At 37.4% G+C, this 17,666-nt stretch overlaps 1 protein-coding gene across 1 annotated transcript in view; it reads left to right on the top strand.

The window, feature by feature from the left end:
* The window catches only part of HSD17B4 (hydroxysteroid 17-beta dehydrogenase 4), a 61,093-nt gene extending 44,023 nt beyond the window's left edge, over positions 1-17,070 (top strand). The window contains exons 18-24 of the mRNA XM_087715837.1: positions 942-1,011; positions 2,305-2,411; positions 3,379-3,465; positions 5,561-5,647; positions 7,003-7,141; positions 14,752-14,879; positions 16,553-17,070. Of these exons, the coding sequence (XP_087571963.1) occupies positions 942-1,011; positions 2,305-2,411; positions 3,379-3,465; positions 5,561-5,647; positions 7,003-7,141; positions 14,752-14,879; positions 16,553-16,642 (708 nt within the window). The 3' untranslated portion in view covers positions 16,643-17,070. The remainder of the gene's footprint in view (positions 1-941; positions 1,012-2,304; positions 2,412-3,378; positions 3,466-5,560; positions 5,648-7,002; positions 7,142-14,751; positions 14,880-16,552) is intronic.
* The last annotated feature ends 596 nt before the right edge of the window (positions 17,071-17,666 follow it).

Consider the following 17,666-nt stretch of genomic DNA (forward strand, 5'->3'; position numbering starts at 1 on the left):
TTCATGGTTAGCAATGTTGTGTTGTTTATGTGGTTTCATGGTGATAATGCAGAAGTGGCTTGATGTTGCCTTGTTCCAAGATTTGGAGCTTCTCTGTCTAGCCTAAAGCCCTAGGATTTGGGAGTGATCATCTAAGTTCTGTATTAACTGATTTCACTCTTCTTACCTGCTTTTCTTTTTTCCCTGAACCCAGTTCAGGTCAGATAGATGCTATCACCTCACTGGACACTGTGAAGAAGAAGAAAAAAAGTCAAATAGAGCATTTGGAAGAGTCTTGCAAAATGGCATAGTTGGCTTAGCTGACATGTTAAATAAAACATTCCAAAAGCATTGTATTTCATATAGATAGCAGTAGTAGTATATTGAAACAGAACTGGAACCAACTTCTCAGATTTTGACACTGTAATTGGTAGCTCAATTGACATGCTTCAGTTTCTTTGTTTGTTTGTTTACAAATTGTTGTGGTTGACTAGTTGATTCAAAATAAAGTTGGATAGAAACCTTCTCCATCTCTCATTCTATGTACCATCCCAGCCCGTTGAGTCGAATCAGGAGACATACACTCCGTACACTGCGTCAATCTGTTCTGAAGGATGCAAACACAGAAGACTTTCCATTCTGTCTTCATTCTGGCTTGCTGGTTGTGCCAAGAAATGCAACTGAATTGAGCCTGTTTGGTTGTGTTACAGCACCAGTGATGTGCCTTGTGACAGACACCTCCTGCTTAGCTTCTGTTCCTTGAAATTTGTTGTTGTGTGTTTTTAACAACTTTTATTTTATGATGTTAGTCACTTTATTTCCCATCGGTATGGAAAGAGAAACTGTAGAGTGCATTGCAAATTAATGCATTTTGGAGCAGATTCTGTTCTTAGTCACCAGGAAAAAAAGTAAACTTTTATTTATTTGTTGATCATGTCTTTCGAATGATTTTTGTTCTGCAGGCTGCCTTGTATCGGCTTAGTGGCGATTGGAATCCTTTGCACATTGACCCTGGGTTTGCAGCCGTTGCAGGTGAGTTTGAGTAGCTTCTCCAAGAAAATGAATGACTATTACTTTTTTTTTTTTAAATGTCATTTTTTGAAAAATATATATATATAATTAAGGGTTAGAACAGTGTTTCTCAACCTTGGCGACTTTAAGTCCTGTGGACTTCAACTCCCAGAATCGCCCCAGCCAGCTCTGCCAAGGTTGAGAAACACTGGGTTAGAATGTTTGAATTGTAGCAAACAGTCTTCTTTCCCTGGTATAAAATGGCTGTAAGTTGCTTTTGTTTTTCCCTTATGTAAAATACGATGGTGTTTTTAGAGACATGAAAGAATGTTTCAAATGTATAACAGTAACAACCGCTTGGGGGGAGGGGAATTATTGTTCTTCAAGATTAGAGACAGTCATCAAAAGAAATATTGAGTGCATTGAGAAAACTAAATTTATCTAAAATTAACTCGTGGTGATTGAAACAATGAAATGTTGAAGGGTGGGAGAAATGACTAATTTTATCTAATACCAAAAGAAGAAAAAAAGTAACGCTGCGTTCTTGGAAAAGATGTTCCATAAACAGGGAGTCACCAAGCAGATATTTTTAGCCACTTTTTCAGCCTGGAAGTAGAATGTAATAAAGAAGAAATTTCCTAAAAGGGAATATTGTCCTTCATACACTGGAGGTCAAGACATTCATAGATCACAGCATTTAAATACAACCAGAATTAACTGCACAGTACCTTTTATTTCTCCGAAAAAATAAAGGGAATTTACTATTGCAAGATATGTTGCCAGTTTTAACATCAGGTGGCTTTAAAGGGAGATTGGGCAAATTCATAGGGAATAAAGCTGTTTCTGAGTCCTAGTTACAAGGCTATATATTATAATATATGCAACTGTTGGAATCCACAAGCAGTGCTACTATAGTTATGGCCTGTTTATTGGCTTTCTGTTGGCATCTTCATGGATCAAAAAACTCCATAAGGCAGGCTTTGATCTGATGATATATATCCTTTGTTCCCTCCAGTTCCACACTGTGAATCCTGGTTAGCAAATTGGCTGCTGTGTTATGCACCAGTTGAGGCTTTGGAGAGTGACCGGATTACAGTCCTTTAGCCAGCAATGTGTTATATTGCAATTATTTCATGTAGCCATCTGTACTAATTTCAGAATTTTTGCTGGCAGACAGATTCTAACTCTGTGCGTGTGTGCATATGAATAGGTTTGTAAAACAATAAATAGTCATGATCCCTAGAGTCTGTGTTTAAACTGAGGAATGTAAATAAGAAATAAACTCTTAGAAAAAAAATTGTGTTCTCCTAATAGGATTTCAGAAACCCATATTGCATGGACTTTGCACTTTGGGATTTGCTGCCAGGCATGTTTTGAAACACTTTGCTAATAATGATGTGACCAAATTCAAGGCAGTTAAGGTCTGTATGTGTTTGTGTTTTCATTAAGTATAGAAGATTACTTTTCTTAAATACAGTTCTTAAAATTACAAAAGTGGTATGCTATGCTGTTCAAACAAGCCAGAAAAAGTCATTGTTTGGTTTTTAAGTTACTATTTTTGTTTAAACAAACAAACCTCAATTTCCAGTTTGGTACATCCTATGGGGAATCTATGGCTCCTAAGATGTTTCTGACTTATCACTGCCAGAACCCTTTATCATGGGCCACACTGGCTCATCCATCATTAAGATGTCATTCAGAAGGCTCTGGGGTCCGTACATTTTCCACTCCTGCAGCAATAAAGCAAGAATTGAACTGTAATGACTTTTGAGCTTCTCCTGACTACAGGAAGGAACAAGTGGATTTCTTGATAATTCAAGACTCTATGGTTCTGGCTTATTATAATATCCAATCCTAGCAATTATTCCACAGTGAGACTTAATTTTGAGAGTAGTTTCACAACCATTATTCGCTTTTCTTAATATTAAATTTCCAAATGTGCCTCAAATGTACAAATATGCACCAATCATCTTTTTTTAGAACAGCTAATGAAATACTTTTTTTTTTTGCTTTTCATTAACTCTTAAATACAGTTTACATATTCCAGAGTGCTTTATAAAAGTTTCCATAAAACTGTTTTCAGTTTTTATTTTCTACATGCTGATATTCAGTTATTATATAAAAAAGAGGAGGTCATAGCAGTAGGACAGTCTTTACCAATTGTCCTAGCCATATCCGCATGGCACAGATAACGCCTAACCTAGAACACCTTAGATGCCCATACTGGCTTGATGAAGTTATGCAGGATCTTCACAACAAAGTTGTCTGCATTTTCTTTCTTTCTTACATGTGACTTCTTGTAGCAAAAAGGCAGAAATTGCAAATGTTTGTGTTATGCAATTATGTTTTACCTATATTTAATTTCTTTGATTTTTTTTCTTATGACAGATTCGTTTTGCAAAACCAGTTTTCCCAGGGCAAACTTTGCAAACAGAAATGTGGAAGGAAGGAAATAGAATTCACATTCAAACCAAGGTCAGAGTCTCAAAAGTATAGCGTTTGTACAAATCTCACTGATTTCATTGGGGAATAAACAGAAGAAACTAAGATGCGTCTTTTTGTATCCAGACTTCCTAAACATATAAGCATGAACTTCTTTTAGTGTCTAAAACAGTTTAAAACTGCATGTGGAGAATTCTAGATATGGGATAAGGAAATTTTTTGATGAAAAGTGGAAGGATAAATCATGTAGGCATATATTTAAATTCAGCCTATAGATTTTGATACATGTTCACATTATTCATATTTTGTTTTTAGATAATCAGTACTAACAATAAAAACACTTTTAGAATATAATGAAGATTTCTCATTCCCTGAACATTCCACTTTAATTACCAGCATTTACTGTACATGGTGTATCCAACAATAACCCCAGTTCCATTTTTCCATTTTGAAACCTGTTTTAACACTACACTGTGTCTTCTGGGTGTGCTGTGTTACAATTCCAATCCTCATGACCAAGAATAGTGTGAGTTGCCTAACATATGTCTAGGTTTCATGTTGAGGTGGTTTGCTTGCACCAGTATTTTTTTTTCAGTTTCAAAAGTGAATAGTTTCGTATTCCTGGCATTCTAGACAGTCCTCTCTATTCCCATCTGATAAGCTGCTGTTGCCTGTGGGCTAGAGAAGCAATGTTCGAGATTAAAATAAATATCTAGACAGATGCATGTATGGCCATGGACAAAATTGGGTTGGAGCCATAATGACATTTATTCTTAGGCACGATTTGTATTAAACCATGGGCAAACATAGGAATGGACACAAGGACAGGACAAGTCAATGTGGAATGGAACTCTGGTTCATGGTGGCCTTCTCTGCATGTCTTCCAACTAGTTCTCCAGCTTCCTGACCAACCTGCCCCTAAGTAACGCCCTTGAGGAAATTCCACTTGACATTCTGTTGTGTCCTCCAAAACTGACTGATTGGTCAATGCTACTGTCTTCCCACTAATGAGTGTTTTAAATAAATAAATAAATAAATAAATAATAAATAAATAAATAAATAAATAAATAAATAAATGGAGAATTTAGAGTTACTTTATATCGTAAGATACTTGACCTAACTTCCTGCCCTAGCTGGAGGGAGCAATCTAAGGTTTAAAGAAAGTTTTTCTGATCACTTCCCCAATCCTTATTTTTAACTGCAGATAAACAGAAACTAGGATTTTTGTCATGTGCTCTGTCGGATTGCTAGATAATCGCCTTCACTTCTTTTTTTCCCTTCATAGGACTTGATATAACAATTTAAGTGCCATTGCTTTGAAGAGTTTATCTTGTCTTTTAAACTTACATTAAAAGTCAGGGAGAAAAGAATTAAAATAGCTTTTAAAAGCTCCTGTTTCATGTGCTTGAATCTCTCTTCTCTTAAAAGCTGCACTCAGACTTTGTTGGCCTTTAAAAAAAGATCCATGTAAATAGGCTTTGTTGATACTGCCCCTGGCTTGGAGTCTCTTGGCATCACCCACCCCCTCCAACTTTTATTTTTCATTCATCTCAATTTTTCTAAAACACATTTTCTTCCTGTATTTTTGTAAAAAGCCCACAGCAAACTGAGAAGAGCTATTGCTGTGGAACTGTTGAAGTAAATAAAGATTTTGAAAAACGTAAAGTGTATTTTATTGAAACAAACAAAACAGATTCCAAGTTAAATGGCTGCAGTTTATTAAATGCTAGAAGCTTGTTGTTCCATTTGCAGTTTGCTTAAAATATGCAGCCTGCTCTTTATAAATCTACATTTAATACTAGAAGTGATTCTTTTCTGTGCGTGCGGGTTTTATCCGTAATTGTGTCAGGAGTTGTAGATTTTCTTTCATTAACTGATACTTGAATTATCATAATGAATAGTTGCAAGCACAATTGTTTTATGTTTAGGAAGGTTTGCTTTTTTATGATTTCTAATTCTTTCACTTTTTCATTCCCCTCATACTGTTGCTTAGTTTGTTGACCTAAATTGTGCAATGAAAGGAATGGAGAGGATTTCTCAATTGACATAAAGCATAACAATTAACCTTGTTTATAATTGTGATGTAATGGAGATGAAAAACCCACTTCCATTTTTCCCCCTTCTACAGGTCAAAGAAACTGGGAATGTTGCAATTGCAGGAGCTTATGTGGATCTAGTGTCATCTTCTATGCAGCCTTCAGCTAAGGAGCCTAAGGTAGGAAAAACACAAGTAGCCTCTGGTCCAGATTTATGTTTTCTTATGTCTGCTTTCCATCAGAAATAGCAACAGCTTTTGCATATAGCATTCACACTTCCACTAAAGTCCAAATTATATTGCCTGTTTACATGTAGCCAATATCTGTTTATTTGCTCTGTGAGAATTCTGGCTCTGCATTTTATTTAAGCTGTTGAGGCCACTTTCATTTAGCCACTCATATTCTTCTTGCTAGTTATATGGTCAACTCTTGTGTTTTCTAAATTGAACTCTTTCTACGTATGAGCATCAATGCTTATTAATAATATTCAAACATATAAGAACGGTGTATTTTTAATCCAATAGTCTTGGCATTTTCTTTGGCGAGTGAGAGATTGAGAACATAAATTGGAAGGGAGGATAATCTGAATATTTCAGGTTAGAAAAAAAGACTTTTAAATTGTTTCATATCACTTAAATGGGCTACATCCCAAAGTGTATAAGAGCATTACAATTAGTGAAATAGACTTAGATATCTACACCCTGAATATACCTCAATCCTAGAGGTATATAGAGTCATGACAAAAAATATGAAAAATGCATTCTATTGAGAGATGCTATTCTATAATTCGACCAATATATTTGGTTGCTACAACGTTCAAAAATACTTTGTCTTTAGACTGTACGATAGGCAAAATGTTTATCTGCACAGTAGTCTTCCATAATGATTTAGCTCAAAATCTGGTATGTTTCTACTATTCTGTTACATATTTCTATTTTGTACACTGCGCAATTGATCATAAGAAAAATAGTAGAATTATAAAACAGTACAGCAATAAATGGTGAAATGGAAAAAAATATGGATGAAAAAACTAGCAACAAATCACACACCTCTTCAAAAGAGGCTATGCCCTTCCTAGCTAAAGTCATGGGCAAGGAGCCAAGTCTTGAAGGCTCTCCGAGACATTACTCCTATGAGAATTACCTGAATCTCAGGAGGAACCTCATTTCACAAGACAGGAAGGTGCACTTACAGATGGCATTGTTCAGTTGAAGGAAAGAGCACAGAAACCCTATTGGATGCAAGTCGACAGGCAGATATTAGGGAAGATAGGCAGTGCCTCAAAGTAGCTGTATCCTATGCCATATAAGGCTTTTTAGGTGATCAGGTTATGAATGACTTGAATTGTTCCCTGATTTAATGAATAGTAGCATATTAATCTCATTTCTCTTTCAGTTTAGTTATTCTCTATTAGTGGGGGAGGGGGGCATAATGTTATATAAAAGTGGCTGATTTAAATAATATGGACGTGAGCCGGGCTTGGGTGATTTGGTAACCACAATATCTCTCAGAGAACATTCAATTTATATGCTAGGCAACAGAGTTGCAGAGCAATCTTATTTTTGAAGAAATTGGTCGCCGTATCAAAGAAGTTGGAAATGAGCTGGTGAAGAAAGTAAATGCTGTATTTCAGTGGAACATCAATAAGGATGACAAGCCTGCAGTGCAGTGGAGTAAGTTGCAAAATTAATTAATTTATAGAGTGTCTTATTATGTCCTCTAATGGAATTAGTGAATCTTGTTTCTAAATCCCGCTACATGAAAAGCAGCAACATAATGTTCACTTCTCCTAGAGCTGACAATTGTAATTGTGCCTTTGTCGGCCATGGACATTCATAAATTTGAGCCAGTGGTTATGTCTTGGCTCAACTTGTCACATAGATTTGTTGCAGGAAAAGAAATGGACACAAAAAGGTTTGTGCAACCTTGAATTTATGAAGAAAGGCAGCATTTCAATCTAATAATTGAATGAATGCCATGTTTTGTGTTGCTATCATAATTTCTTTTATATTGTAGCCCTCACATTATGTAGATTCTGACTTGCTTAAAACCTGCTTTTAACCAACGTATAATAATATTAATAATTGATTGATGTGGCCCTGGACAGCTGGTAATGTGGCTCCACAAGATCATAAACATTTAATATTATTATTATATATTTTATATGCGGCCAAGATTTACATTCAGAAGTTACCTTTAAGAAGAACTAAAACAGTCTCTATAGAATATTCTATGTGAGCAAAAATAGTAAGTGCATAGGGAATTGACTTACCTTGTCTTTAGGCGAAAGCAGAAATGTATCTGGAGCCACCCTTGGATTTCCATTTTAAAGGCAAAGCTTCATATGCCGAAGCCTCTGGATCAGCATCTGTCTGAGGAAGATTGGGGGGGGGGACGACAAATGCATAGGTTCTGGCTAGTTAATATTTCAATTCAGACATGAGATAGATTGACCAAAACATTATTATGTCCTAAATTCTGCTTTTTTTCATATTGAATATCCAGTGGTGGGATTCAGCCAGCTCACACGTATCCGGGAGAACCGGTTGTTAACTTTCTAAGCAGTTTGGAGAACCGGTTGTTGGAAGAAATCTCATTTTGTTTTTTCCCCACTTTACAGGGCTAATCCCGTAAGGAAGGCAGAAAGGAAACATTCTGGTGCTGTTTCTAGCCTTATTGCCCTGCTTGCAGAAACTGCCTCTCCGGTTAGCCCTTAGTATATTATAACAGCTAAGGCGACGCGCCCATCGACCTGAATGACGTTGAGTTGGCCATGCCCACACGGTCACATAACCACTGAGCCATGCCTACCCAGTGGGTCATTAGGGCAGAGAACCGGTAGTTAAATTATTTGAATTCCACCACTGAATTTACCCTTTCAGAGTGGCATTTTTATAACAACAAACCTGGGTATAATCCCCCTCTATTTTTGTTTAATTTTGGATAACGCTTGCTTGCTTGCTTGCTTGTTTTTACTTGAGTTTTTGTCACTCCCCACAACCTTTCTTCTTGGATCCTCTGTTGTTAATAGCTAGTAAAACTGAAATTTAACTACAGATGTTAGCTTCTGGCACTTTCTTTTTTCCTGCCTGACCTGCTATGTTTGCTTGTATCATTAACCATGTATTGCAGCCTACCTTGGCTTTGCCTTTTCACCGTTCCCTGGCCTTCTGCTGTTCTGGACCCTGTGGCTGCTGACAGCCCTGGCTACCTTCAGAAATCCTGCAATTTGTAGCTGTTGTGGGCGGTGATTTAAACTCTGGCAACTTTGCCTGATGTCCTTGGGCTGCATGTCAGGAAGAGGATGGGGGAGAGAAAGCCCTTAAGGAAATGATTTGCAGTTCTGGTTGACATGGCCAATAATTTTATTCTTCCCAAATTCATGACTGCCAAAAAAGCTTTTATTGCTTTGTGCAATTGTCTGTAGCCTCCTCCCTCATATCACGCCAACCTCTTCATTTCATTAGTGTCCCTTAGCGGCTGGAGTACGTGAACTAGAATTAATATTTGCAATGGGAGTGGGAATTCTTCACTGTGAAACTTTTAGCAGCTTATTTTAATAATAACAAGATTTTATTTGCAGGCTGAGCAAAAATTTGTTTGATATATCAGGACAATTCCTTGTTTCTATCTCCTTACCTCCTCCCACAAAGAGACATACCATGTTTAAATCAGGACCATTTTCCTTCCCTGATGAACTAGCTTTGTGAGGCTATTTAGCATTTATATTCATGCAGCATCTTTCAAGTGTCCAGAACTCCGTGTATATGAACACCAATAGACCAGTCCTGCACATATGCATTGTAAATTCAATTAAACAGAAACTATGTAGAGTTGGTCTGTACTACTATATGATCCCATACTGCTGATGATAAACAGAGGTATAGTTTAGCAGAGAGCAAGTCGCCTAATGTTTTTGTAGGTAAAGTGAAATGTGAATCTAGGATTCCCTGGGTATGTACTGGTGTAGACTTTCATGGCAGTGTTGAACTTCAAGATTTATCTGGACAGTAGGTTTTTGTTTTTTTTTCCACAGACAAGGGTGGCTGGCATTTTCAGAGGCAAGGTGGTCTCTTCACAGACCACAGGCAACTGAGCAGAAATTGACTGGGCTTTATATAGCCAGGTGATTTGACTTTTGATTGATCTTTAGCTGAATTAGTTTCCAATTGATGCAAGTGAAATTAACCAACCAGCATGGACAATAAATGAATCAGGTATATACACCATTAAAATGACCAATCAAGATCAGGCACAAAGAACCAATCAGAGATAGTCTTCACCAATCTGCACCAAATGTGGTCTGCGTAGTCATAACTGCTGGTTAAACTTCACGAAGTCTGTCTGACCATAGCCACTAAATCCTGACACTCAATACTGCCCAATAGCATTTTGACCGTTGCTTATACTCTTGTCCAAAACATTAAATTATTGATATACACATGTATTCAGCTGAGTTCTAGTATTTCTACCTATACATCCTAAAATCTCTCTATCAAAAAATAATTGTTTTCTGTTTCATGAACCTTGATCAAGCTCTGTTCTTCAAAATGAGTAACATGACTTAGCCCTTTCAGTACATGTATTATGCAATTGTAAATGGAGCAGGTTTTTAAACAAACTAATAAATCAAAGCAGATTTTTCATGTGCATTGGTAAATGTAAAACTATTTTATATTAAAATATTTTAAAAAATATAAAATTGGTTTAGATGAAAATATTTGTAGGAAAAGAGTAAAGCAGCTTTCAAATTGTTGCCTTATGATGGCAAGATTGCCACAACATCATAATTAAATCTGCCAGGTTCGTACAAGAATAATAATTAACACTGTCTTTGGTTTTCCACTCCTTATATGGAATGAGAGGAAAAAATAATTCTGAAAGTCCGCAAGACATGAAAACGAATTGTCAGAACACAATTTTGTCATAACATTCTCCATTGCTAACATCATGATACCTTACAATTTAGGTACCTCGCAGTAGATCATTTTGGCAGGGCATCTTGTGCAAGAAATAGGACTTTGAAAATCAGACGCTTTGAAAAATAGTAGTATTTCTTGAAGAAAGGAGATATACATGGCTGAGATTCAGGGTACTGAGTGAAACTGTTTTAAAGAAAAAACAACAGCAAAAAATACTGCATTATTGCATGTGTGTTCACTGAAGAAAGCCTGTGATTTCCTGTCTAGGAAATCAGAATTAAATAATAATTTCTCCTTAAATATTTATAAAAGAATAAACGTATGCTGCTTTCTGTTTTTCCCAATCACAACTGTGAAAAAACCCACTTATTAAATATGCTATTTGATTAGAGTCTTGGATGGTTATGTCTTTTTCAGTAAGAATGCAGTGGAGAAAATTCAGCACATTTCCATGAGACTGAATGATAAAAATATGTAATAATTTGTAGAGCCATGTCTCTCTTTTTCAAATATAAGATTTAACATTGAGTAGTTTATGCCAGCAATCTGAGCAAATGCCTTTGTGTATTTCTTTTCCACTCTGCAGTTTCACAGCACTTGTGAGCACCAATTAAAATAGAATAGCAATAGCACTTAGACATATATCATTTCATAGTGCTTTACAGCCCTCTCTAAGCAGTTTAAAGTGTCAGCATATTACCCCCACCAATCTGGGTCTTCATTTTACCAATCTCAGCAGAAGGGCAGGCTGAGTCAACCTTGAGCCGGTCAAGATTGAACACCTAGCTATGGACAGAGTTAGCCTCAGAGATGGGTTCCAACTGGTTCGGTCCAGCTGAATAACTAGTAGAAATCTGGTGTACCTTTCCAAACCAGTAGTAATGATAGCCTGACCACGCCTCCAAATGGTTCTCTTGGTGGCGCCATTGGCTCTGCCATCTTGGATTTTGCTTCTGCACATATGCAGAACAATTTTTATTGTACTGTTTGGCTATGCTTGCTTGCTCTGACGCTCGCCCTCCCTCACTTTCGCCATGTGGATCCACAGAGCTTCCTCCTCCTGGCTCCTGCCTACACACAGGTAAGCAGCATTCACGCTAGCCTAGCTTTTAAAAGCCATTTTCCCCAGTTGATTTGCCTGAATGGGCAGGAAAAAAAGGCTTTAAAAAGTTTTTTAAAAAAGCTTCTGACAATTGCGGGGCTCAGCTGTGAGGCGCACGATTGTCAGAAGCTTGGGTTTTTTTTAAGAAAGAAAGAACTGTTTAAGAAAGAAAGAAAGAAAAACAGCACACCAATTTAGGACTAGAAGACTACTCGGAGGTCATCTAGTCCAACCCCCTGCTGCAGCAGGAAACCTTACATTGTCTGAATTATTTTGGTGCATCTAACAGAGAGGAAAATTGCCTGAAAGGAGAAGCAGTTTACTAGGACAATGCTGCATGCAGAGGAAAGCAGGGATAGTCCTTATGACTGCAATTGAGCCCAAAAGTTTGGTTGCTAAGCAAGAGCATTGTGAAGTGAGCTTCACCACATTTTACTCAATCCATGACATCTCCTGGTGAGTGATATCAAGTTGGCCATACCCACCCAGTCACATGCCCACCCAGTCACATGACCATGGAGCCGTGCCTGCCCAGTCACATGACCAACAAGCCATGGCCACCATCACATGACCAACAAGCCACACCCACCAAACAAGCCACGCCCACAGAACCAGTAGTAAAGGTTTTTGAAACCCATTCCTGGTTAGCCTGCAATATTGCATTTTAACCACTGTACCACCACAGCTAGAATTAGAATTAGAATACTTTATTTGACCAAGTGTGATTAGACATCCAAGGAATGGTCTCTGGTGCAGAAGCTCTCAATGTACTTGCAAAGCAACAGAATACCAATACCAATAAGATGGGGTAGTAAAGAAGATAAGAAGGATAATAGTAATATTACAGCCACACAACATGGGTAAACATGCATAGACCTTAAACAATAATGTGAGAATTGGGTGTTCAGCAGAGTGATGCACAAAGGAAAAAACTGTCCCTGTTTCTAGTTGCAGTTGTACAGCGGCACCTGAGGGGAGGAGTTGAAACAATTTATGTCCAGGTTGTGAGCAGTCTGTAGTTATTTTCTAAACCTTTCTTCTGGTCTGCTCAATATGCAGATCTTCTATGGAAGACAGGCTGGTTGCAGTTATTCTTTCTACAGTCTTAACTATCCATTGGAGGCTGTGCCTGTCCTGTTTGGTTGCTATACCAATCCAGACAGTTATAGAAGTACAAAAGACAGACTCATTAAAAAATTCCTATCAACAGATCCTAGGGTAACCTGGTTGATGCAGGAAGAACATTCTTTGTTGTGCCTTTTTAATCATGGTTCTAATTTTGGGTGCCCATTTCAAATCCTGGGAGATTATAGAGTAGAAAAACTTGAAGTACTCTACTGCTGATACTGTGTTGTCAAATATAATAAGAGGTTATAAAATAGAAGAGCTCCTAAAATCCATTCTCAACTAGAAATAATACTTTCCCTACTACATTCTAGATCCGTGATGGCGCGCCTATAGCATGTATGACACAGGTGTCACATGGAGCCATTTCTAAGGGCACGCGAGGCATTGCTCTGTCAGCTCCAGCACACATGTGCGCACTGGTCAGCTGATTTTCAGCTTTCATATTTGGCCATTTTTCGCCCTCTGGAGGCTTCCCTAAGCCCAATGCGCAAACCGAAAGTTCGGGAACTGACTTCTGGTTTGCACGTTGGGCTCTTTTGCACCCTCAGGAGGCTTCAGGGAAGCCTCCTGAAGCCTCCAGAGGGAGAAAAACCGCCCAACGGGCAACCTGGAAGTCCGGTTTTTGTCTCCTTCAGGCTCCTTGAAATGGCGAAAAATAGACCTACCAGGCCGGAAGACAGAAAATGGGTTATTTCTGCCCTCCGGGGGGGGGGAGGCTGTTTTCACACTCCCCAGGCTCCTACAAAGCTTCTGGAGCCTGGGGAGGGCACAAAACGGACCTACAAGGCCCACCGGAAGTAAGAAAATGGGACATTTACGGCCTTCAGAGGGCCTCCAGATGGCGGGGCAGGCCGTTTTTGCCCTCCCCAGGCTGCAAGGAAGCCGTGCGCACATGTGCAGGGGGGGAACACACCCATGGGCCGGGAGCATAGCACGAGGGGACATTAAATTATGGGGGGGGGGCGATAGCACACACGTGATTTTGGCCCCCAAGGCATAAAGGTTCGCCATCTAGACAATCTAGAAAAGTAGCAGGAAAAAAAGCCCATGAAGAAAAATAACATTTTTAAATAGAATAAAGAAAGAACCATGGTGTGGATTGGACTTTGTCCTATGTTCTGTCCTTGTAGGTCGGGTCAGATGACTTTCCATGACTAATGTTCTTGAAGTAGTTGATATTGGCATATTGAAGTGGAAGTTCTGTTCTATTACAGTTATTAATCATAATATAAAACAAAATCTTTTTTATTAATTTCATGGCTCCTCTCTTTAAGGCATTTTTCATTTATTTACTTAATTAGAAGCTGTATTCAGTGCATGCTCAGTGAATAGCAGTCACATGGAAGGATTTTAGGCAGACATTGAACTTAAATTCTGAAAAGCCTGTTCGGTTCATTTACTATTTACATTTGGTCACTTTCACTGGTTAGAGGGTTACAGAAGAGAAGAACATGTTCATGTCATAATATGATGCATACCCCGTGTATGGATAAATCAGCAAAGATGCTATTCAAATTTCAAACTGGAAAGTGATTCAAGATTCAACTGGAATTTGTGAGTCATATTGAAAGGTGACGATTCTCTTTGAATTGCTTCAAGTTCCAATTGGATAAAAAATACCACTGGGGAAAAATCGGTATAGAAAGCTTTGCATTTATCCCTAACTCCAACCATTCTCTTAGCACATTAATACAGAAACTAGAATGATTAATGACTAGAATGATTGCACGGGATGCGCATAATTAGGTATATGTTATTACTTCTGTGCTTTATTAAATTAATTTAAGAAGTCTATGATTAGAAGTTTGAAACTAAGTGGGAAGAGGGTGGTTTTCATAATTTCTGTAACTATATTATTTCCTATTTAATGTTTAGTTTTTAAAACTAATTCAATGTATAAATTAAACTCATTTTCTTGAGTTACTAGTATTCTGTCATCTACTATAGCACCCATCTTGAACTAAAGTTTTTGGATGGAAAAATATGTTTTCCAGGAAGCATGAAGAAAATCCTCTTATTTTCTTCATTAACTTTTTTCCCTCCAATGCTCCTACAGATAGTTTTAAATAATTAAGTCCACATTTCCTCTTTCTCTTAATGTTTCTTTTTGGTATCATTTTTTTCTCACCAGCTATAGACTTAAAGAATGGTTCTGGAGATTTATACCAAGGACCTGCCCGTGGAAAAGCTGATACTGTTTTCACTGTGGCAGATGAAGACTTTATCGACATAATACTAGGCAAGATCAATCCACAGAAGGTATACATACCGTTGTAACTTTGAATGGTCATTAAATGAATGGTTGTAAGTTGAGGACTACCTGTTTTTGCAAAGTGGTAAAAGGAGCCCCTGCGGATTTTAGTTGCCTAGTCATTGCTGACTGTAGAAGGTGGCGCTCATCTTCGTTTCAAGGTCTGTTGAGCTAGCACATGTCCACGGCCATGGGGCCCGCATGACATCAATTTGCAAAGCGAGAATAAATGAAAAAAGAAAAAGAAAGATAAGTAGGAAAAAAAGACATAATTGTAGGCCAATCATTTTCTTTCGGCCTAAACCCAGGTTTTTACTTTGGGGGAAATGGAAGGAAGGAGCAATATATTCATGTTCTTTTAACTGAAAAAGGACTGTTTTCACTGTGTAGAGAGGAATATATATGGAAGTCTCTTGTTAACCTCATATAATTTGGTATGCCTAAACATGCAAGTGTTCCATATATGCAACAAGTCTCATCCCCCCCCCCCGAATTCTTCCTTCTCTTGGGGTTGTGTTAACATGGGATGTGCATCAATTTTGAAATATTTTCTATCACAATAGCTCAGATATCAAAGCCATTTTAAAAATAAACTTGGCCAAGAATTACACATCAGTTGAGATTTCAGCGACTCCAGATTTCAGCCTTTTTTCTTAAAATTGTGGGATTTAGTTTTTGGTTGTGTGTTTAGAGATATTGGAAGCATTACTGATTTCTTGAATACAGTATTGAAACATTGCGGTTATAAGGGTTTCGTGACAGTGGTTTGACTTTCTGGGTAATAAGGCTGTAAAGCATAATATTTAAAGCCCAGATGAAATTATTCTCAGATTTTCAAAATGAAGGCAAGTTCCTGTGTGTGTGTGTGTGTGTGTGTGTGTGTGTGTGTGTGTGTGTGTGTGTGTGTTTTTATTTGTGCTGATAAATAAATAAAGGGAGACTAGTATAGATCTATTTCAAGCTATTTAGCTCTCATCAGCTAGCCATACCCTTACTGGGATTTGAACCTGGGCTATATTGCATACTAGGCATACTAGGCAGAGATCTTAGCCATTAGGCCACAGGCTCTTATCCGTTATCAGCGAAGCCAGGGTGGAAGGTATCTATTAGATTTTTACAACCCCTGGTAAGCCCCAATTATGGGAGGAAGCCAACTGCTTCCATCATCTGTCAATCGGCTCGTCACAAGAGTCCATCACGACAGAAACCCAATATTTTTACTGTTGCCTTTGTTAAAAAACCACAAATATAACAAAGGCAACAGTAAAAATATTGGGTTTCTGTCGTGATGGACTCTTGTGACGAGCCGATTGACAGATGATGGAAGCAGTTGGCTTCCTCCCATAATTGGGGCTTACCAGGGGTTGTAAAAATCTTTATATATATATATAGGGTTCTAAGCACAATGAAGAAAAAGAACAACTTTTCCCTCTCAATTGCTTTTCTTCTACTTCTTATGTCTTCTCCATAATCTTGGCAAGTTATCTAATGAAGGTGACCACGTTGGATATTGAAAATAGTCATTATGTCATTGGGTTTTATTTCTTTTCATTGGTTGCAGTTGAAGTATGTGCATAATTGTGGTTTATTGTACAAATTTGGTCTTAGTTGGTTTTAACTGTTTCTAAGGTTCCACTTTCAGGTACATTTAATTGTTTTTCTTTCCTCTTCCTACTTATAGGCATTTGTCACTGGTAAGCTAAAAGTTAAAGGAAACATCATGCTGAGCCAGAAACTAGGGACGATATTACAACAATATGCAAAGCTGTGAATTCCCTGCTGAAATGATTTACCTTCTGAAGCAAAAAAGAAACAATTTCAGCTAGCAGGAGAAAGAAGTAGTTCTTTCATTTTTTTTAGAACAATCTGAAATGTTATGCTAATTCTGTATTAGATAATTTCCAAACTACTTTATTGCTAAGATGAAAGTAGTCTTGATTCTTGCAGATTCAGACAGTTGATTATTACTGTTTCTTCTCTTTTCTTCTATATTGCGAGGCTTTGTACCAGATCTCCTCCGGCTGGTATCCTTAATATTGCAGATGATGGGGTTTTATTATACAATTCACTGTGAAAGCATCTTATGGGAGGATACTTGATTTATGTCTCTTCCTTATTCTTCTTTAATTAAAAATGTAATTAATATATTTCTTATGAAATCTAAATGTAAGTAAATAAACTTTGATACTAACCAGCTGATTTTGTTTCTACTTCTTTTCAGTGGCGTAAAACAGATTTCTTAGTTAATTAGATCCTTAGCCTATAGAACTCATCATTTGCTAAAAAGCAAATTAACTGGGGATTGATTAGTGGTTATATTAAGGGGAGAGGAGAGGACTGTATTTTATTGTATTTTACTTTGATATGCTGGTTAGTCTGCAGCCTGCAATAAAGACAAATAAAATAAGTTGTTATTTAGAAAAAAAACATATATAAGTTGAAGAATTTTGGAGATTGGTGCATTCATCTCTAGCCTATGATAGTTCCTAGGAGCTACCAACATAGATTTAGTTCACACATTGTGCTAAACTGAAATGCAATTTATTTAGCATATTACATAACTTCTGGTAAACATTTTGTTCATTAAATCAAAGTTAATCAAATGATGGGTTAGCAAAATGTGTGAACCCTGCCAGTAGAGAAGCTTCCATCATTTGGTAGCTTAAAAGCTTGGGAACACAAGTCATAATAAAGAATTTAAAGTAATCCAGCAGCAAAAATTACAGTATATTTTTAAACATGCAATAGTTTTAATTTCTGCAATTGGATTAATGCTGAAGTTACTGGATGTCATA

The sequence above is a fragment of the Thamnophis sirtalis genome, unplaced genomic scaffold, assembly GCF_051295495.1.
Source record: "Thamnophis sirtalis isolate CommonGarterSnake01/CBP01778 unplaced genomic scaffold, rThaSir2_p1.2 scaffold_5, whole genome shotgun sequence".
NCBI classification, from domain to species: Eukaryota; Metazoa; Chordata; class Lepidosauria; order Squamata; family Natricidae; genus Thamnophis; species Thamnophis sirtalis.